This window comes from Xiphophorus couchianus, chromosome 9 (genome assembly GCF_001444195.1).
Source record: "Xiphophorus couchianus chromosome 9, X_couchianus-1.0, whole genome shotgun sequence".
In the NCBI taxonomy this organism is placed as follows: Eukaryota; Metazoa; Chordata; class Actinopteri; order Cyprinodontiformes; family Poeciliidae; genus Xiphophorus; species Xiphophorus couchianus.
This window is the reverse complement of record NC_040236.1, coordinates 21,579,342-21,601,784: the sequence shown is the minus strand read 5'-3', so window position 1 is coordinate 21,601,784 and position 22,443 is coordinate 21,579,342. Positions and strand designations below refer to the sequence as shown.

General features: G+C 41.5%; 1 protein-coding gene across 2 annotated transcripts; it reads left to right on the top strand.

The window, feature by feature from the left end:
* The first annotated feature begins 302 nt into the window (after positions 1-302).
* On the top strand, positions 303-21,973 carry LOC114151249 (protein sel-1 homolog 3). Of its 2 annotated transcripts, none has more exons than XM_028028344.1 (24): positions 303-509; positions 3,560-4,069; positions 5,308-5,434; positions 5,967-6,088; positions 6,273-6,388; positions 6,672-6,721; positions 8,320-8,443; positions 8,539-8,677; positions 8,810-8,956; positions 9,037-9,242; positions 10,371-10,550; positions 13,098-13,220; positions 13,407-13,547; positions 13,692-13,754; positions 13,845-14,021; positions 14,127-14,254; positions 16,100-16,183; positions 16,299-16,380; positions 16,645-16,720; positions 16,827-16,948; positions 17,136-17,257; positions 18,151-18,265; positions 20,859-20,922; positions 21,085-21,973. In XM_028028344.1, exons 1-24 carry the CDS (start codon positions 422-424, stop codon positions 21,321-21,323), a joined length of 3,345 nt encoding a protein of 1,114 aa, XP_027884145.1. In that variant the 5' UTR covers positions 303-421; the 3' UTR covers positions 21,324-21,973. The 2 variants fall into 2 exon arrangements, with proteins under 2 accessions (XP_027884145.1, XP_027884144.1); XM_028028343.1 differs by having other exon boundaries at positions 3,556-4,069.
* Positions 21,974-22,443: the final 470 nt, after the last annotated feature.

The window sequence follows — 22,443 nt, the reverse complement described above, 5'->3', positions numbered from 1 at the left end:
CTGTGATATCAGGTTGCTTTTCACATCAGATCGCTTCAAAGTCTTGTGTGGGCGTAGGCCAAAGAGAGCGTGGGCTGATGTTGAAGCCTTGGCTCGAGCACTTTAAATTAACTCCGACTCTTTGATGCAGCAGTCCTACGGATCAAATCCCTGCTAGAATAACACATGATGTCAATGTGAAGCTTCGCGGCGGCGCTGCACGGACGAGCCCTTTCCAGCACGGCACTTTCTCTTTAGAGGTGATTCACACTGAACCTTGAACCTGCCACACCAGAATATCAGGTAGTGCTGCGTTCTGCGGGGCGTGTGCTCGCGCAACTGCTGTTTGTCCGAGACGCAACCGGCAGGTGTCGGATAGCCAGAGGAAGCTACGTTTGCTTGTTAGAGAAACAATGAACCGAAAGTTTAAATATTTATTTTCATGTCCCACTTTGCTCTAACCCCCTTTCACAATGACTTGGTTTCACACCAGCGTTCCTGGATTTGCCTTCACTGCTTGTTTCCTATTGGTAAGCTTCTTTGTCTCACTTTACCTCCCTGACGTTAGCTGTTGAATATGAAACTATAATTAGGTTTGATCAGTTTCTTCACAAACATGTTATGTTCTTTAAAGCGTCTTTAACGGAACTGTTCATTTTAATAATATTACATTCAGTCGTGAGTAAACACACATGTGAAAGTGACTAAAGAATAATAAGCTCACCTTACATTCACCTAAATCTGTCGATATTCCTAAATCTAAATGTTTTCTGTGACTTTAAAAAATATTTTTTAACGTAACTTTTAATATGTTTTGACCTCATTATGTGTTGGTTTACTGTCACTCCGTCCTCAGTGTTATTTTACACTACAGGAAGTTGCTGTCAGAGCGCAGCTGAATGTCACTACCTTCCTAAAATAATGGCCAAAGTCATTTTTTTGTCAAAAGTGACTTATTTTTTTGTGCCTAAAACATATTTTGGAAATAAAGAGGTGGTGATTTTCTTGCCAAAGTCAATTTTGGCTAAAAATAACTTAGGCCATTATTTTATCTAGGTGATGACTGGTCGATATCTGATCAGCTTAGTTTGCAGGATAAATGTGTCCAATTTTTGCTCAGAGTCTGTTTTCATCCTAGGTAAAGATGAATCAAAAGCCCTAAAATAGCTGCATCCTTTATTACATCTGTATGAAAATACAATGCTGTCTTTGAACACATATGTATATTTGGTGAAGAAATCAAATCCTTCCTTCTGCAGGAGGAAGCTGGAATACCCAGAGAAGGCATGCATGTCTGATGAAAGATTGGTTTTGTGACTGGTTAATGATTTCTGTTGATTTGGCCATATTTTTTGAATATTTGTAAAAAAAAAAAAAAAAAAGACCCAATAATGACCTATTTTGAGTTTTCTGGTGGAGATTTCCAAAGTCTCCTGGTGAGTTCACGATGCCATGACTTTTAATAATGTTTCCTGAGCCTTTAGAAGAGAGAGAAATATGTTTATGTTGGGAAGGACAGGCTAAAGCAGCTTAAAAAAAATCCTTAATCAAGAGTGATGAAGATTATAACAAATGGTTGCCATGGAGACCTGGTCAACACAAGATGCCGCTCTTTGCTTCGGTTCTTCAGAGAGCCGCAAAAATTCAATTTGCTATACTTATGTATCACAGAAAATAGTCATTAATATTTAGCTGTTAATGGTTGCATTATTTATGCAACTTGTGTTGCTAAAAACAAACTCTTCTCAACATGCTGCAGTAAATTCTGAATTTATTTGAAGGTTTTTGGTTGCAGACGCTTACCAAGGGAGCCAATTGATGCATATATTCTACACGATTCCATAACAGACTTAAACTGATATAAACTGTGACATGATACAAAGTTAGAAGTTGTAGTTAAAAGTCTTCATAGAGTTCTTGTGCTTTATTTTGTTTGTGGAGAGCTAGAGGAAGCAAGGACAGTTGTAGCGAAATAGATCAATCTTTAAAGTTGAAGGATATGTCTAGGGTTGAATCAATTAATTGGATTAATTGTGATTAATCGACAATTGACATGATAATAAACTAATTTTGTAATTGATTGTTTAGGGAGTATACAGACTCAAAGAAGGGCCGTTTTCTGAGAGAACAACATAGTTGGCAGTAATTAAGCCACAACATTGCAAAATACAAATTTTGCATACAAGACAAAAACATAACTGGCATAACTTCGCTTGGCTCAAATTCTGTTTTAAACAGATTTCCTGGAATAATCTGGTAAAATTCTTTTATCACACCTGCTCAGAAACGCCACTACGATGGGAATCCTCCTACATGTTGGAGAAAAAATAGAAATCAAAACGCAAACCATTATAGTGTCTTCTGGGACTGCCCAATCCTAAAAGATTACTGGAAAGAGATAAATAGTGCCTTGCAAGACATTTTCCAGCAGAACATTCCTTTGGAGATCAAACTTAGGTATTTTGGCATAATTCCTCAAGAGGCTTCAAAAAGCTTCTGATGACTATTTTTTTAATAGCAAGTAAGAAAGACATTACTAGAAAATGGTTATCACAAGACAAACCAACTTTAGACTACTGAATCGACATAACATTTAAGATGAATAAAATGGAGAAAATAACAGCCTCTCTCAATCACAAGACTGAACAATTCTGTCAGTGGCTATGTGAAACTTAAAAGATCTGATTTCATTTCTAGAGACCAAACTTGATGAAATCTCCTCGATAATCCACTCTCCTATGACAGACATACTTCATAATTATTTAATACTATGTTTTTCGTTGGTGTATTTTTTCTTTTTGTGGTTTGCTTTTTAAATTTCTAACTTAATTTTTTCTCTTTTTTATTTTTCTTTCCCGCTCTCTTTCACTCCTTGCTTTATAATCTTTGTCAGGGAAGTGAAGTTGCATTTTTGTTTTGACTGTTCTAACGTAATGGTCTACTTGTCCACCTTATTTCAAACATTGAAGTTAGTTTTGTGATGTAGAGGCCTGAGGTCATGTAAATGACACTTCCTTGAGAATCAACAAAGATAAAATAAAAAAAAACTAAATAAAAAGATTTCCTATTAAGCACCTTTTGCTGTATTAATCGGTCAACTCAAAAATCAACAGGTGACTGTGTGGATGTCAAGTCAAGCAGAAAGGCTTGATCTTTTCACATCTTGATGGAGAAAGTATTTTTTTCCGCTCCAGATGCCTCCTTTGGTACAAATGATGATGCGCAAACTAAAAAAAAAAACAACAAAAGTTGTTAATGCATTTTAGGCAATAAAACGTTTATCTTCTTATATTGTATTAAAAAAAAGACTTCAGTGGTTAAATGAGGAGGAATATGGCCATATTTTAATCCAATTAATCGATTGTCAGAATAATCGTTTGCTAAAATAATCGTTAGATGTAGAGAAGTCTGGAAATGGCCCCAGATCTTGTCAAATCTGTCATTCTGACTCAGGATACAGCAACAGATGGTCCAGTGTGTTTGTCTTCTTTCTTAAAGTGGAATAAGTTAAAAACAACATTTTGTTTTCTCTGTATAACACTGATTTAATTTTTTCCCCCCCCTCACTTCACCAAGGCAGCGTCTGTGCTACGAGGCGTTTCGACCCGCGGGGATGACGCCGCACCTGACAGTTTCATAGGGTTCGACTCGGTCCCTGACAAAGTGGCAGATGGCTCAGTGGTCCGTGTGCGGTATCGGTGCTCCAGGCCGTGTCGGCTCGCGGTGGAAGTCGTGCTGTCAACATTAAGGAAGACGGATCTGGTGGTCTTCAGGAGGAAATGGATCAGCGGCACACCTCAAACGCTCCGGGTCCGGCGGGTGTTGCTCAGATTGCCTCTGTCCGTGTCCCATCGCCGCCGCCATGTCCACGGGAGCGCGGCAGACGCCCAGAACGTGACACTTCAAGCTTGGCTGGATGATTTGAAAGGAGGCGGTGAAATTGGCTCCGCGGCGGGAATTCATAAAGTGCAGCGGGTGGTGCGGCTCTCGCTGTGGCCGGGGTCGGCCCCCGCTGAGTGCCCGTCGTGGTCCGCTCAACTCGAGTGGCTGACGTCCAACGACAGGATCCATCAGTGCCCATATGAGACAGGTGTACACCCTCAATCACTCTGTCGTTTTCTCTTAATACATTACCGGTACGATGGGGAAAGCAAGTACTGAGCATGTCGACATTGTTGTGAGCAGCAATGTTTTACAGTGAAGCTACTGACGTTCACAGGAGATGTCAACAGTTTTTATTATTACTTAGAAACTGAAGAGTACTCATTACTTTTGCAAATTTTGAGCATACTTAGAAAGTCCAGAGAGCACTTACTTATCCATCGACCCAGAACAGGGATTAGAACAAACTTAGAATCCAGAAAAACTCCCTTAGCAACAACATTTTCGACTCCTGTTCTTCCAACCCAGAAATGGAATTAGACCAGAGGATACTTACTTATACTAATCTACCAACCCTATATAGGAGTATCTAGTTTATATACCGTACTTTGGATCAACATTATTAGACTCCTAAAATGTAGTCTAGTAATGTTAGATTCCATTTTTGGGTTCTTCCAACCCAGAAATTGGAATTAGACCAGAAGATACTTAGCAACCCTGAACAGGAGCGCCTAGCGTACATACTTCAGACCAACATTAGATTCTTTTTCTTGTTTTGCTCTTTCCTTTGGTTTGTTATTTTGTTTGTATTTCCTTTTAATTCCTATAAAGCACTTTGTATTGCCTTGTTGCTGAAAATGTGCTATAGAAATAAAATTACCTTTATCTTTACCTAACAACAAGCCAAATAATCCACTCATACAGAGATGTCTACACTGGACGTTTTTAGATCTGAGCATGCAGCATTTTGAGGGCTTTTAACCCACTTCATGTTGTCAACAGGGTTTATTTAAATGATTTTACAGGCCTAGCAGCAGTTAGGCTGGTAAGCCAAGTGAAAACGGACTAGGAAATGGCAAGAGTTAGCAAAGTAGGCATTTTCAATTAGGGTGAGGTTCGTTTGGATAGTTTTTCCTTCAATAAATAATCTATTTATTCCATCCATCCATCCATCCATTTTCCGTTCACCCTTGTCCCTAATGGGGTCGGGAGGGTTGCTGGTGCCTATCTCCAGCTACATTCCGGGCGAGAGGCGGGGTACACCCCGGACAGGTCGCCAGTCTGTCGCAGGGCCTATTTATTCTATTTAGTATAAAAATGTTTTGAAACATTTAACTGTGACAAAGAAAGAAAAAAAGTAGAGGAAAATTTGCAATGGAACAAATTATGTTTGTGTTGGACCGTGTGTTCCTAACTGTGCCTTTAAAATGCTGTGTTTCTGCACAGATGTGGTAGATCTGCTGAAGTTCCCTCTGGCCAGCACCGGAGAGCGCTTCGGGGTGGTCCGCCGGTTCCGGCCTTTCATCAGCGACGCTCTGGAGAGAGTCCGTCTTCACGCCGTAACCGAGCCCAGGTGGGCTTCGCTTGGCAACTCCTAATTTACCTCATTCTTTTGTTCTGCTCAAGGTTCACCCACACAGCGGGCGACAGAACCTCCCCTCGGCACCCCGTGCTGCGTCTGCACATATTGTGCCAAATGCTTTAAAAAAAGAAAAAAAAAGCGAGCCGTTTTTTCTCTTTTACACGTTAAACACCATAAAGACGCTCGCTTCAGGTGTGTGTCTGACGCAGCGGTGTGTGTTGAGAGCAGCAGGTTGACTGCCACAGGTCAGTGGCTGTTTCTCTTTCAGCTCCTGTCAAAAAGCCCTCGCAGCTTTCGCTTGTAATTCGCCATCTTTCTAAATGACTTCATGAGCACCGCCAAGCCTCTTCACCCAAGCATATAAGCTTTTTATTTACGGTCAGTGAAAGAAAGCAAGGTCAGGCGTTTTCTTTTTTTTTTTTCTTTAGCAGACAAGCAGAGAGTTTTTTAAATTCAACCCTCATGCCTGACTGGGTGGAAGAAATGATTTGTCCAATCATGCCTTGTTGTTTGTTTTTGCCAGCACCGCTTTCTCCGTGTGGATCTACCTGTTGAAGTGGTGTCAGAAGAAGCACTGCGGGATCATCCATCATGTGGATAAGGAACATCTCTTTGACTCGGTGCTGATGCAGCTCTCAGAAACAGGTGGGTCACAGCAGCTTGTGTGGACACATCCTGCCGTGGAGAATCTGGGGCCCGGGCTGCCGGGAGACGAGCGCGAGCGATGTTGTGTGTTTTTGTGCGGCTCAGGAACAGACTGCGTTATGTATTAATAAAGAGCTTTGGATTTCCTCTGGCGAAATATATGACTGTCATATCTTCTGTGCAGGAGACATCATAATTCAGGCCCGCCTGACAACCGGGGAAGATGAGGCATTTCGAACCCACTTAATGTTGCCCCTATGGAAATGGATTAGATTGGACTGTTACATACTGGACTCCAAGGTAAAAAAAAAAAAAAAGCACCAACATGCGGTTTTGGGTGGGCGGAGGAGGAATTGAAGCTGAAATTGAGCGAGCACAATCATCCGTTTCCTCCTGAGCCGTGTCTGCCGGTCGGGCTCTTTGTTTCCTGCTGTAAGATCTTGAACGATGGTTTCTTTCCAACTGGGAGATTCAAGGCAATTGTAGTCTGTGTTTTGAATTTGAAGTTGTCCACAGTTCAGTAGTTATTTTTTATTTTTTTGCTTTCATGCTGAGCTTTTACCTTGTTGTGTTGGACTCTCAGGTGCTGCTGAACGTAACATGGGACGCTAAGAGCCACAGATTTGAATACGTGTAAGTAAAACCAGTTTGTTTATGTAAATCAGTGACGTGCGGTGAGGTTCATAGCTGGTGAGGCACTGACGTCATCAGAATCAGATTTGCAAATAGATGCATAGATTGACAGCAGTTTGCGATTGAAAGTCCACTTGAGAAAACTTTTTTAGTGTTGTAATGTAGTCATTCATGTCGAAAGTCGGGATGAGCGAGAGGAAAAAAATCACTATCTCTATTATAATCTATCGCTGCACTTGACTTGCTTCCCGAATCGTTTAGCCTAGCTCGCTGTCACTTACTCGGCAGTTGAGGAGTGAACAAGACGAACGTCTGGGATCTTGAGCGCCCCCTGCCATGAGGCAAGAGAACTGCCTGCCTCACCTCGAACCTGTTCTCTGCCGTTTATAATCGCTCATTACACGAAACACGTTACACAAACACAGTTGGTGACAAAAAGCACTGTACATTATATACATAAGCTAAATTATTGGAAATAAGTTCACATATTAAATTTGTTTAAACCATTTTATTGACGCCGTACAGCAACATGCTCTCTCCGCTTAGCAGCCAGCGCAGAGCCAGGGGTTGCGCAATCCAAGGTGAGGCAGAGCTCGCTGCTGCCTCACCGGCATCGCTTCCAAGCATTTGAATGGGAAAATAAGAAAATTCAGCGATTTTGAACAAATAAAAATCGAAATTGGTGAAGCTACATGAAAAATAAATATTTTTTAGTACAAACCACCGGATGAATATAACAATTTAAATTACTTTATGATTATATATTTTCTTTCTTTCCATGATGGCAGGTGAGGCACTGCCTCACCCTCCCCTGACCTCCCCTGACCGCACGTCACTGATAAATCAATGGGGAACAAACACAGATTTTGCCCTTAAGCTTTGTCATGTTGTCGCAAACACAGTGTGGTGCATAATTGTGAAGAAGATGAAATGTCTTATGGTTTGAAAAAAATCTCGAATCATTTCTGAAAAATGATTTAAAGGGGTCCATCCCCCTTTAATCCGATATCCCTAACCAAGCCCCAAGGCCTTCCTCAACCACTAAATTCGTAAATTCACACGCTAACGTCATGTTGTTAAAATAAAGCAACATGACGTCTTTTACTTTGCCCAGGTTAAGCCAAAATTGAGCTTATTGAACAAAATTCAAAGAGCGATGTCTTGTGGTAAACCAACACTGCACCTAAGGACTGACTCAGGAGGCTTTTAAAGTACATTAATGCCACACTTTTCAGATTTGTCTTTCAAAAAAAAAAAAAAAAAAATCCAAAAAAGAAAATCTTCCACTTCAGCATTTTACTCTGTCACACAAAATTCCAGTAGGTAACATAAATATCCTCACCTTCATATCGGCCTAAGTTATTATTTGTCACAAGTGATTTACCCAAAAAAACAAAACAAAACCAAAAAAACCATTGTCCCTTTTACTTGCCTCTACTTGACGTAAAAAAAAAACTTTTGGCAAAAAATGAGTTTGCCCATTGTTTCAGGAAGGTGAGGGTGTGATTTCGTTAGCAAGGCACTGAGGGAAAATTCTGTTTGGTATCTCATTATTTAGTTTGGACGCACAACTTTAAATGCTTTTAAAAATCGTTCAGATTTAGGAACAGTATCCACTTCGACGACACAGACGGCTACTTTGTGATTGGAGGAGGCAGATACATGCCAGGCTTCGCCGGCTACTTTGGGCCTTTCAAGTATTATCGTCTTGGAACCGACGAGGTGACATTTTCCACTCTGCAAATCACAAACGGGTGTTTGTTCCATTCCTCGACTGTCCGTTCCTGTCTTAACTTCCACTGCTTTTCATGTTCCAGATAAGAAATCAGCTTCACCCCATGTCGACAGCGCAGGAGCTGGACAGGGCTCAGGTGGCGTGTCAGGAAATGAGAACGTTGGCAAAAGCTTTTCTGCACCAAGTGGTCGAGAGTCGCCTTCTGTCCCCGACCGACGAAGGTGAGACACTATTTTGACATGTCCTAAAAACGTGACGTTGCAGCCAATCTACAGAGAAACACCTCGCGTGAGTCTGATTTTAAAGGCGCAAACACTCCAGGGAATGTCTTCTTCTCCCCCCCTTTATTTCAGCTGTCTGCTCTAACGACCCTCTGAGACGCCGGGGTCAGTTTGATAGCAGAGAGGCAGCGTGCACGCAGACGTGGAGCGTGGAAACGCAGCAGAAACACGCCACGCTGTTTCGTTTCCTGCAAGGAGTGGAGGAGATTATCCAGAGAGGTGACAGAGATTTGCATGCCAAGTAAAGAAAACGCACACCTTTTTATCCAGCCGCTCACGGCGTTGATCTGTTTCGGCAGAGCGTTTGGGTGTGAGGCGCCTCGGAAGCGTTTTGTTCGAGCTAACGGTTGGCGCCGTCTTCCTTGTGGAAGGGAAGCAGATGAAAATCCCGTCCGAATCGATGGTTCTGCTGCAGGCGTCCTCCTGCTTTGGGAATCACAGAGCGTCTCTGTTGTTGGCCACCATCTACCTGTCTGGCCTGGGTCGCCCGGCCGATCAAGAAAAGGTAAAATCCATGCCAACTGTGTTTTTCATTGGCATTTTACCTAATAGGACAAACACAAAGTAGAGCTCTACGGTGAAGTGGAAGGGAATGATGCGTCATTTTCAAAATGTTCTTAAATTTAAGTTAAATTCTTACATTTTCTTTTCAAACCGCCACATATTTAGATTCGGGTCTGGACTTAGACTAGGCCATTTTGAGATATAAGGATTTGATCTAGGCCATTACAAGTCTGTCTGCACGTTTAGCGTCACGGTTCTTCTTGAAGGTGAACCTCTACCCCACCGTCAGTTCATCCTTTACAAGAACTGTTAGAAATTCCTTTCACCCTGGTCAAACTGACTCAGTTCATGTTCACTGTGATTCAGGTGATTTTAGATAAACTCTATGTTGGGGGTGCAGTTGCCACTATCTTGTATTGACTTGTAATGTGTGCTTTTCAGTGATGTTGTAGCTGAATAGGTTTTTCTCTGTGGTCTTTTTCCTCTCGCTTTCTGCAGGTGCAGAAGCAGACTTCTAGGGTGTTTTCTTGTAATTCTCTCTCTCCTTCTTTGCTTCCTCTACTCTTACTTCTTCTCACCTTGGGACTCAGACAACAATTATCGCCCGGTGGCTGGACGATGTTTGTCTTCGCCACCGGCTCACTTCTGTTGCCAACCCGTATGATGCTAAAAATGTTTGGCATTACTATGTATAGCATAAGAGATTTTCTTTTGTACATTTCTGTCATGATATAGGTAATTCATAATGGTTTTAAAATGTCTTAAATTTGAGTTGGTGAAACATTCTGTTGAACTTTCTCCACGATCTTGGTCTTCACGATTCTGTCTACTAAGTAATGTTTTGTCTGTTAACTTGATTTCATTTAGGTGTATGAGAATGAAGGGAGCTAAATATTTTGCAAAAAAACCCCAAAAAACAGTAAACCATGTGTCATTTTCCCTCCATTGTACAGTCTTGCTCTACTTTGTGTTACTCTGCTGAAGTAAATCCCAATAAAAAGCACTAAAGTTTTGTACCCAACAAAACGCGAATCGAGTTCAAGGGCTATGAATACTTTAGCTTTAACTTTCTGTGTTACACTTACTTGTGAAAGAGTGGATTTTACACCCAACGTTCAATCTGTTTCAGGGTCACGCCTACAGTTTGATTGGTGCAGCTGGCGACGACCGTTTCGCCCTGATGCACGCGGGGTTCAAGCACGCGCACGGCCTCGACGGTTTTCCTCAAGACTCAGACGTGGCTTATGGCTACTACTCCAACGTCGGCTCGCAGAGCAGCATCGACAGATCGCGAATACATGAACATAAGGTAGCAATCGCTGCGACTTTGTTAAACTGCTAGCATTATAAGATAAAGGCTGTCGTTGCTAAGGTGGTCATAGCTAGCTGAACTTAACGAAATGACAAAAGCGGAAACATTTTCGTTAACGAATAAAGTAAAAACGGTGATTACTGGGGAAAAACTCCAACTGGAATTATATTGTGTGTTTATTCAACTAACTAAAATATACTGAAATTATATTATAATATCCTTTGTTCTTGTGTTTATGAATCCATTTATTAGCCTTTTAAACAGTTTGCATCAGTTTGTCTGAATTTTACGGTACTACTCCGCAAAATGGCTACAGCAAAAGTTGAGATAAAATTCCAGAGTCAGCTGGTTGTTCAACAATAATCGAATACATTTTTTGAAAATTGTATCGTCTGTTGATTAATCATTACCCAGTCGATGTACGCATAATCATAATGCAATTCCTTGACCTCTTTGAATCTTGCACCTAAAAATTAACCACCGTAGGAAAAAACTAACTACTACAACTAATAAGAACAAAACAATATTTAACTAATAGGAACTAATAAAAACTAGCAATCCCACTCTAAAAATGAATGAAAACTCGCAACGAAAGTCACAACCGAACAAAACTAAACTCGAATGAAAAACCCAAAACTATCATAACCCGTGGCCGTTACTAGAAATGACCTACGATTTCATCATTTTGTTATTTAGACCGAGCAGTCCGGCCTGTTTGGGTCAGCGCAGCCTTTTCTCTGCATATTGCTGTTGTTTCTTTTTCAGGAGGAAGATGAAATTGATTTTGCTGTCAGTCTGTCAGCTCTTTCTAAAACCAGACCCAGCAGCCGGTTCGTTTCACTCTAATTTAAGAAAACCACAACTTCAAAGTGACACCCTGTAAGAAACAAATGGCGATTGCCATTTGTTTCGACACCTAATGAACAAAGCAGATGTGATTAATGCAGTTTAAACTTTACCCAAACTTCCCGTCCCTCGTTCAAATCGATCTGCTTCTCATCTCTCGGTTAGAATGAGAATACAAAAGCGATAACAGGGAGTTTTTTTCCGTTCCCAGCAGATAAAACGTGCGTCACACATGGCGGCGGTTTTTCTAAAATGCACCGACTCTAAAAATATGATTAATTGCATGTTTGTTTGTCCAGCCAGCTGGACTGAGGGGAGGCTGCAGGAAAAGGGAGAATGGATGAGCTCTAAATCTTCATTTAGAAATCAAGCCGTCTTGATGAACGCCAGAGAGCACTCAGAAGATAAGAGGCCCCGCCACGAGAGAAAAGCCTGCTTCCTTCTGATTTCCTGTTTATTCTACCAGTATTTCAATAAGCTCCATCTAATGAAGAGAGGCGTATGAAAACACCAGAGAGACCCGGCTGTCTGCTTCATCCTGAACGGGGGAATCAATGGAGCACGAAAACAGTAATGATGAATAATAATAATAAGAAAAATAGAGGGATTTAAAAGTTTGACCCAAAGGACAAAATCAGATCAAAGTGCAACAACCATCTATTCTTAGAAATGTTTTCAACAACTCACTAAAATGCAGAGGTGTATTTTTCAAAAAGGGACATCAGTCTGAGCTCCACTCTATACCGATGTTTGTTGCGACTGCAGAACTGTCAGTCAAGTCGGATCAAACCACGCCGTCCTCGTTATTCAGAGGAAGAGATATTTTTGTGCTCGAAACTAATTGTGGAATAAATCATGAATATTCAAAGCATCTAAAGACACATCTGGGTCTCTGTTTAGCTCTGCACTTCCGCGAACCCTTCGGCTTGTGGTTTAGTTCGCGCATGTTTCATCGGCTCGTTCTGACGTCGCTGTTCCGTTTTGGCGTAAGTCGGGTTTGATTGGGTAGCGCGGGAGTTCAAAGTGCTTGAAAACATCATAAAGTCGCCAATTGTGACACGAGCAATGGACATTGAATGCTATCATCAACATCATCAAGCAATATACGTCAAATGTGTTGGTCAGTGTTTTCTGTTACTACTAATCAAAGGCAACTCTAAACAGGTGGGTTTTTAGCCCTGATTTAAAGGAGCTCAGTGTTTTGTTCCAGATTTGTGGTGCGTAGAAAGTTAAGGCTGCGTCTCCATGTTTGGTAGAAAAGGAAACCAGAATTTTGGATAAACTCATTGGGGATTTTAAATACTCTTTGTTGCGGGATAAATAATTAGACAAGAAATCCAACCATTTCTTAAAACTAGAATTAGAATTAGTTGCAAAAACTATAGGTTGTTTCATCATTCAACTTTAAAAAAAGGAAAAGTCGAACCGCTTTGGAAAAAGCCTAAAATCTGTATGATGTAGATCTTGATGTTGAACGTCCGACCAGGTGTGTGTCTCAGACAACTGAACACTGCGGTTGATTCGCACTGATTGGATATTAAATTTGCCTAATGAATGATAATGATGCAATCAGCGAGGGAGATGTGTCACATCTAATGGCTGTGAGTGTTTACAGTGGAAGTTTTATTATGAACAAAAACCCACTTTGTGCTTTAACAAGTTTAACCACCGTAATCACCGTGTTTCTCTTCCCCGCAGCAATACACGCCTCACTTTATCTATTTGGGCAACGAAGACGATCTGAACTCCCTGACGGACGAGTCCAGCGACGTCTTTCGGTATCTACAGTACCAAGCGGAAAGGGGAGACCTGGAGTCTCAGGTACGTTTGGCTTACATACGCGCCCCGCCCGGAAGTCCAAATTCACTGCATTCATTACTCAAATGAGTTCCGTGTGGCTGTCCGGCGGAAAGGCGCACAAAAAGCGCGGGAGCGTCACGTCTCCTCTGCGGTCAGTGGTGGAGTCGGCGTCCAGAGCAGACTAATAAAAACTCTTATTAACTTTAGAGACGTCTGGGAACAATGCTTTACTGGGGACAAAACGGAGTCTCCAAAGACATCGCCAGCGCCGTGAAGTGGTTTGAGAGGAGCGCCATGCAAATGAAGGATCCCGAGGCGGTCTACGACTACTCCATCCTGCTAATGAAGGTCGTGCAAAATCATAAGGACCTTATTTTACGACTGAATTGAACACAGTACTGTTTGACTGCATGGGTGTGTGTGTGCGTGTGTGTGTGTGTTTCACCGCCGCTGTTTTGACACTTATTGATTTGCTGATGTTGATTCCTTCAGGGCCAGGGAGTGAAGAGAAACTACACTCAAGGTTTTCAGCTGCTGAAGAAAGCGGCTGCGATGGTGAGGGAGCAGCAATCAATCGGTGTGTTTACTCCATATAGGAGCTCACTGTGAAAACCGCTGTCTGTTTCCCCCCCCCACACGCTTCAGGGCTCAATTAATGCCCTGAACGGCTTAGGCTGGTACCATGGGATTGTGCTGAAGGACCACCGAAATGCAGCAAAATACTTTGAACAAGCCGCCCTGAATGGGAGCGATGATGGGATGTTCAACCTGGGAATTTATCATCTCACCGGGGAAAACCCAGACAAGCCGTGGAGGAACGAGGTTTTTTTTATTTTTTTTTATTTTCAGATCTTTACAATCGGTTCCGCAGCCCAGATGTAATCGTCTTGCTTCTCTCTGTTCCGTGTCTCTGGCCTCCATCCGCAGAGCGCCGCGTTCGAGCAGTTCCTGAACGCCTCCCGCTTCGGCCACGCGGCCGCGTCGGTGGAGGCGGCGTGGTACCTTTCGACAGGAAGCCTGCGGGGGGTTTCTCCGGACGTGGAGAGGGCCGTGACGTAAGGGGCTTTTCATTAGCTTGGTGAAGGAAGCGTCGTCGCGGGCCGCTGCGCCGTAGCCTGCAGCTCGGTGCCGTCCAATTTCAGTGACGGCGGCTAATTCAAGGTCAGAACGCGGCATTTGCATATCTAAAAATATGAGCTGTTGCCACTGCATTGTTGTCTGGCACACAGAGAGGTTCTGTTGAACCAAATCCCAACGAGTGGACAAAGAGCAGGTTTGCTACTGCCGCTGCTTTTTGAACTGATCTACTCCCCGAGCCCTTTCACATTTCATATTACAATCACATCAAAAATCACATCACATTTTATTTGTATAGCACATTTCAGCAGCAAGGCATTTCAAAGTGCCTTACATCATTACAAACACAGAAACACAATGCAACATAGAATCAACAATCAAAACACGACATTAAGTCAAGTTCCATCAATAAATTTGTAATTGATTACATTTCAAATACAATCCTAAACAGGTGGGTTTTTAGTCAAGTTTGCATCCATAAAAGGTTTACCTGTTACACTCCTACTGTGTTATGGAACAATCACAAAATAACATATTTCATAGGCGATATACCAACACAAATGATCATATGACGGTGAAGTAGAAGTAAAAACAAAACCCCCAAAAACACCAACTTTTTATTAGCAATTAAAATCTGAGAATTGGGACGTTTCAGTATTTAGCCTGGTGTCATCGCAAAGACCTAAAGAAAGAAGTGTAGTAACTGGTGCAAAGAATCAGAGGTCGCCTAGTAGATATCAGTAGTAGTTTGACTGAATTACCTGTACATCTCTGTGTATTCAAGTACACCATGAAATGTTTAATATTTTGCTTACTTATTTAAGTTTAACAAACGTGGGCTGACACACTTCAAGCTTTTACTTATTGTAAATTTGATGAAAACTCAAAGTTCAGTGTCTCTAGATATGGTAACATTGTGGAAAAAGCCAAACGTTAGAAACTTATGGTGTCACGCCACCAGCGGCTAAACACCTGCAAAGTTTTTCTGAGCCTTTAAACGGTCTCTCACTCTGAGTCAGTAGGCAACACAATCGAAACGTTGTCACTAAATAAGCTGGTTGCTCACAGAGTTCTGCATTCAGGCACATTTATAGAAAACCGAGTAGGAGAAAAACGTTTGGTAAAGGAACTGTTGCACCAGAAATGGAGATTGTCCAGCAAAATCCATTCAGGTTGAGGCTGGAGTCGGCACACAGGCGAGACGGGGAAACCCATGCTTCACAATGAAGCATGGTGGTGGCAGCATCATGGATGGGTCCAAACTCATCTTCTGCCCACACGAAAACAAACGTGCAGCCAGAACTACGATGGGCAAGTTAAAGCTTGGCTCTAAAACCAAAAGAAAATCTTTTCATAGACACTCCCATTGCAATCTGACTGAAGTGTCAAGATTTTCTTTCAAAACAAAACAACAAATACACCGACTGAAATTAAATATTGTTTCCCACCAGCCTGTGACGGTACGAGCAGCTATTTTGCAAAGAGGAACTGTCCACAATTTTCAGTCTGCAGAAGTGGAACGCTGATAGAGACGTTACCCCCAGAAGAATTGCTGTTGTGATTGCAGTGAAAGCTGGTTACACAAAAATATTGACTGGAGGGGGATGAAATTATATTCATATGACATTTTGTTGAAAACAAAAGAACAAAAAATTGAAAAGCGAGCACTTTTTTTTCTCCTTCCGCTTCACAATCGTCCGCTACACTGTGCTGGTCTGTCACGTGCAATCTCAATAAAAAATTTTTTAAAAATTCAAAACTGCTTTTTTGAATCCTTTTTTGCTGACTTATAAATCATATTTTTCATACAACTCGTCGCACAGATTACTGCAAAACGTCTGCAAACGGAACGGCCACCTTGGATTCATGATGAGGGAGGCTCTTCAGGCCCACCTCCAGGGAGCCTGGTAAGGGGAAAAAATTAATTATTTTCACTTTTATTTCTCTGGTGTTGACGCAATCCTTTCCCTCTGATCTGCGCTCTTTGTCTCCTGTCTTTGCGCCGTGTGGCGCCGCCAACAGGGAGGAAGCGCTTGTGAAGTACATCCTGGCCGCCGAAACCGGCCTGGGTTTAGCCCAGAGTAACGCCGCTCACCTGTGTGAGGTACACACACACACACACAGACACCCCCGCCTTACCTGTCTCCCCCCCCCTGCCTCCTCTGGTGCTCCAGCCGCCGCCTTTTTAATCCGACTCCGGTTCAGTTCCGCATTTAATGCATCATAATTGGAGTTTGTGATTGTAGCTAATGGACAAATCGCTCACAATTCCAGTCACACGCTAAATGAAGAGAACTATCCCAGAGGGAAATTATTAGCGGTTGATAACACGCCCTCGTTATTGCTCTGCTCTCTCCCAACCGAAAAGGAGCTGGGCGTCGGTTATGACTGTCGGTGGAGATATCGCAACCACTCTATATTAAACTCTGATCCTCATCCATCCAGTGAGTTCATCTCGTTTCATTTTTGCTCCAACCTCTCCGTCTCGTTCTCTGCCGGTCTGGTCACTGAACAAGCAAATATGTGTCTGTTTTTTTTTTTTTTTTATAGCCCTGCTGGAAATAGGAGACTACTACTACTATTCCTCCGCCGGCACACGGGGGAACTCATTATCCTTGGCTGAGCAGGCCGTATCGATGTATAGCAGAGCAGCTCTGGCGGGCAGCCCTCAGGTGACAGATTTACTTGAGCTGTAATCTCATCACCCTATGATAAACTTAATTAAACTTCCACAGGCTTGAGGCCCGGCGCAATAAAAACAACAAACGGCACTACACGCCGTTATTATTTGGAGACTTTCTGAGTGAATAAGCCATCAGCCGAACCGTTATCGTTCTGTTTTTCCACACCGGCTCGCAGGGAATGTTCAATTTAGCCGTTTTGGCTCAAAAGGGGCACGTCCTTCCACGGAGCGTCCTTGACTTCTTCAACGCGTCACGCGGCGACGGAGTGGAGGCTGTGATGGAGAAGATTTTAAACAGGTAATGGAAGTGTCTGCTCTGCTCTTATCTAATGCGACTGACGGCGTGGTAAGGCCATTGGAGATGAGTGGGTGGGGGGAGAAGAGGTACATTTCAGCCAAAAACATTCTGAAATGTTGAGATTAGTCACAGAAATCTTCTGGAAAAAACAGATATGTCTATGTTTCAAAAATTTTCTAGAAAAGAAAACTTCTAAATTTCTAATTTTAAAAGTAGAAAAATTTCTAAATTCAAAAAGTGTTAAACTTTTGAAATTCAGAAACTTCCTAAACATTTTCAAATATTTTTTTTAGATCAATCTAAAATTTGGAGTTTTGAGTATTTAAAAAAACAAACAACTATTCTATTTTTTTTTTCTGGGATATTTGTTGACGTTTGTAAATATGAAATGTCTAAGTTCTTCCTCTAAAATTTCTGGGTTTAAAAAAAATTAGTTTGGAACATTTTCAAAAATTTTGGATTTTTTTTTTCCAGTTTGACTTTTGAAGGTCAGAAGTTCCTTGTTTTTTTTTTTCTAAAAACAAAAACGGAAATGAGTCTAAAAATGTATGCGTTTTTATACATTTAGGAATTTCATCTAAGAATTCCTGAATTTAGAACAGTTTCATAAATGTTCAAAATTTCTGAGCTTTTTCTTGCAAATATTTGACTTTTGAAGCTCAGAAAATGTCCTTGTTTTTATCCATCTTATCTAGAAAAATTTCAACTTCAATCTCAGAAATTTTAATGTTTTTTTCTAGAATCTTTCTGAGCTCCATCTCAAAATGTCTGAGATTTTTTTAAATCCCTCCCCCACCCCTCCATCTGCCGTGGCCCGAATGCGCCGTGGTAGGTCTGTACTTATTGAAGCTGATGATGTAACACAGCTCGCACTGTTTTGTCTTGTCGCTCAGATGTGCGGAGATTGAGGATGATGAGGCCGTTACGCCCTGTTCTGTAGCTCTGCTCGGACTCCAGATGGGAAGAGCCTGGAGGAGCGTGACTCAGAGCCAAGCACAGCTCCTTTTGGTGAGCATCAGACAGCCGTCACACGCTGCGCACAGCAAGAATAGAAAAGTAGCACACCTCAAGCTTTTGTCCTACTGTATCTCAGAGTAATTCAGGTTTCAATTATAGCCAGGCTTTGTGTTTTGTTTTGTTTTCCTCCATCCACATTTTTGTACTTGCACTATTGTATATTATTGGGATTTGTGTGACAGACCAACTTAGAATAAAACATTGTTGTGAAGTGAAAAGGAAATGTTATATGGTTTTCAGATCACAGTCTGAAAACTGCGGCTGATGCATCAAATTAAAACAATGTGCAGCCAACGGCCTTCAGAAGTCGCTTAATTAGTAAAGATTGTTTCTCTGACTGAATTACACCTTATATATAGAAATACAAGTTGTTTAATTTCTTTTTTATTTTTTCCATTTCTTGTATAGCAATCACAATTACTGTCTGGGAGCCAAGGAGAAGCCCAACACATTCACTTTCACAAATACTCCACTTGACATGTACATCCTGTTCGTTCACCAAGACCTTCAGAGAAGAGATAGCTAACTAGCTTGATAGACACATAGCTACATAGCTAGCTATATAGCCAGCTTGGTAGCTAGCCAGACAGCCAGCTAGCTAGTCAGCTCCAGGTCCAACTAAGAAAAAGAACAACGTAAATAACAGCCAAACATACTCATATCTACAATCTAAAAGTTACATAATCAAAATGTAATAATAGACAACTGTACCAGTGTCTCCACAGGTGTGAATGGTATCGTGTAGAGCTCAAAGGTAAACCAGCGGTCCCCAACCTTTGTAGTCACGCGGACCGGTCAGCCTTTCGCTATTTAGCTGCGGACCGGGCGGGGGGCGCGCGCAGTAATCCGATGTTGTTTTGTTACTCATTCCGCCGCAAGTTGGCTCAATTTTGACGCGCAAGACGTAACCGGTAAAATCCGGTTCGGGATTTTCAAAATAAAAGATCCGGAAGTAGTTCATTATTTCTTGCGCGGCCTGGTACCAATTGGTCCGGTTGTTGGGGACCACTGGCGTAAACAATTTATCATGGTTTACTAAGACCATGAGGAATTTATTTTCAGATTCATTTAAACTGCATATAAACTAATACATCAGAAGCACGGCCTGCAGAGTGCTTGCCTTGACCCATCTTGGTCTCTTCAGGACTACTGTCAGTGCATCACTGTAGGCAACAAGAAGTCTTCTCTGACTTTTTACATTACCACAAGCCATCTCGGAGATACAGCAAACATGTAAAAAGATGGCGTTCTGGTCAGATTAATCCGCGGTTCTTATCTTTAGCCTACATGCTATGTTTGTGTAACAACCTAACACTGTGCGTCACCTTGAGGGAGAAAAGGTGCACAGGGAGATGTGAGACTGCAAAAACCTGCAAAGTCTTCCACCTTCCTACACTGGAAATGTTTAAATCAAACTATATCCATCTGCAGCAAGACTTGAAAATTGCTTTTCACAGACACGCTCCACCCAATCCGTCTGAGCTTGAGCTATCTGGGAAAAAGTAATGAGCAACAAAAATAACGTGTCACTTTCTTTTCCCCTCACAATGACGTGGCGCTTTGCATTGGTCCATCACACAAAACCCCAGTAAAATACATAAAGGTTTGTGCTCTCCTTTCTACAGCGAGGTGGAGAATTTTGAGGGGTCTGAATTCTTTTGAAAGTCGCTGTAAATTAAATCCATTGCAGATTTGTTTTTATCATCGCAAAAACACAAAATCTTACCAAGTAATCTTCATCTTGTTTCTAGTGCAAATATCTTGGCACCCTTGAAATAAGACAAAACTAACCTAGAAAGAGTTCATTTGCTACAAGTAATTGAATGAAGTTTGTCAAACTTTACTTACGTTTGTTTAACACAAAAACTTAATCTTAATATATTTTCTTGGAAAAACTTAATTTGATTACTTGTAACAAATTAACTTATTTTTTTAAAAGTTGGATTACCAGTTGTTTTTTTCAGTGCAACTTTTCAGCGAGCTATATTAGCTTGTTTTGAATCAATAATTCCTTAATATTGATGAATAAAAGTACTTGTTCCATTGGCAGACTGTTTCACTTGTAGCAAGACATTTTTCCTATGTTTTAAGTGAAATAATGAAATAATCACAAAAACAAGCTAATCTTGCTGAAAGGTTACTTGTAAGTTAGTTTTGTCTTATTTCAGGTGTACTAACATATTAACACTAGTCAGTCAATCAATAATATTTTTACCACTAGGTAAAAATAGATAGATTTTAGGTAGATTCGATTACAGTTACAGGAAACTTTGAGTGACACAAAATAAATATAAAATGATTCAAAGTTGCTAGGTGCTCAATACTTTAAAATGTTAAAAAATCAATAAAACAAAAGATTCAAAATACTTTGTCCTCCTCATTAGGACAAGATTAAAATAAACAAACAAGTAAATAAAATTATATTAAAAATATGCTAAATTGAACTTTGGAAGCTCAGGGCAACAGGAACCAAACCGCTTTTGGGGAAACTGGGTAGAAAATACTTGGTGAGCTTTAGTGTTTTTGTAGTGTTGTGTGAGATAAAACGCGGCACATTTTAATCACTAATGTGTCTTTTCCACAGGCGTACGCCGCCATCGTCTCCATATTTGTCTTCGTGGCCGTCGTGTCGTTGCAGGGCTGTCTGGGTAAGTTGCCGTTTGCTCACTGATGCGGCCACTTGCTAACAGTAACCACAAGATGGCCCCGTTTCCCACCTATTAATTTACTTCTCCTTTTTCTTTCTTTTTTTCCATGTCATGTTTGTCATGGCTCTGTTACCTGTGTATGTGCGTGCACGCGCGCTACAGAGCGGAGCAGCAGGGCATCTGCTCCGCGGAGGAGGACGCCGTCTGTCAGCCAAACGGACCGGGCAGACGACCCGGGGAGAGCCGCGGGGAGTTCATGGCTGACCGTGAACGAGCGACGGAGGCTGAGCCAGGCCGGCGATCTGGCCGTGACTCTATCGGGCGCGTGCCTCACCGCTTTCTGGACCACGCTGCTCTATCATCTCCTCCAACAGTCCATTCCCAGCACAGCCACTCAATAACCTCACCAAAAGGGAAAAAAATAAGAACAAATTTCGGAAAACTACTCGTGTGACTCATTTTTAATAAAAGTAATAATAAAGATGGGAGTCATGATGAAAGAGTAGCTTTTATCTGATGACCAATAATGTCTCCTCAGTAGCAGTATCAACTGTTTTATGTTTATGGAAAATAAACCACTTATCACAGAGTTCAGACAAGTGTCCCTGGGTTCATGTTGCTGCTGGTATTTTTTTTATGGCATGAATGCTTGGCAGGAGTTTGAACCTTCTCTTGTACATGGGCATGTAAGACAGAAACTGATATAAAGTCAATAGTTGTGCATAAAAAAAAAAAAAAAGATTCAACCTTAGAGATGATAATGTGGGGAGATGTTTTACCAGCTTTGTTTTAATGAGTCACCTATTAAGGCTTGTCGCCTGGTCCTATCAGTGATGATAAACGCTGCTCAGGAGACAAGAATATACGGCGAAAGTATGTGGGGCACAAATACCTGATGTTTGATCTGAAACCCCAACGCTGGAATTTCCCATTTTTCTTTATTGACCCAATCTATGTGTCTTTGGGTCAATAAGATAAGGAGATACCTGCTGTACCCATCGGTAATAAGTGACCGGAAATGAAGGTAACTATAGCAACAGGTGATTTTTTTTTTTAAAGCAATCTTGTGGGGTTGTTTTTTTGTTTTTGGGACAACACTGCAAAAACAAAATCTAGTGGTCCACTTTCTAGTGCATATGCACACTTGAAGTAAGACTAAACTAACTTACAAACATTTCAGCAACACATGGAGCTTATTCTGAGTCAATAATTCCTTAATATTGATTTTAAAAGGTAAGAGTCCCACTGGCAGATTTTTTTTCACTTAAACATGGGGGGGAAAAAAATCCGTCAGTGGAATAAAAATAATGTGTTAAAACAAGCTCCTATGTCTTCCTGAAAAGCTTCTTGTAAGCCAGTTTTGTCTCATTTCAAGTGTACCAAGATGTTTGCAGTAAGAAACAAACAGCAAAACCACTTGGTAAAGATTCTGTGTTTTTGCCAGGGCTGGTAAAACAAACCATATCTGTTAATCCAGTGTGTCACTAAAACAAATGCAACGGGAAATACTCTGTAATTTTG

Excerpts from the sequence above, each read along its gene's own strand:
- LOC114151249 (XM_028028344.1), top strand. The coding sequence starts at position 422 with ATGTCCCACTTTGCTCTAACCCCCTTTCACAATGACTTGGTTTCACAC. Across the intron at positions 6,389-6,671 it reads GTTACATACTGGACTCCAAG|GTGCTGCTGAACGTAACATG; the intron begins GTAAAAAAAAAA and ends TTGGACTCTCAG. Across the intron at positions 8,678-8,809 it reads TCTGTCCCCGACCGACGAAG|CTGTCTGCTCTAACGACCCT; the intron begins GTGAGACACTAT and ends CCTTTATTTCAG.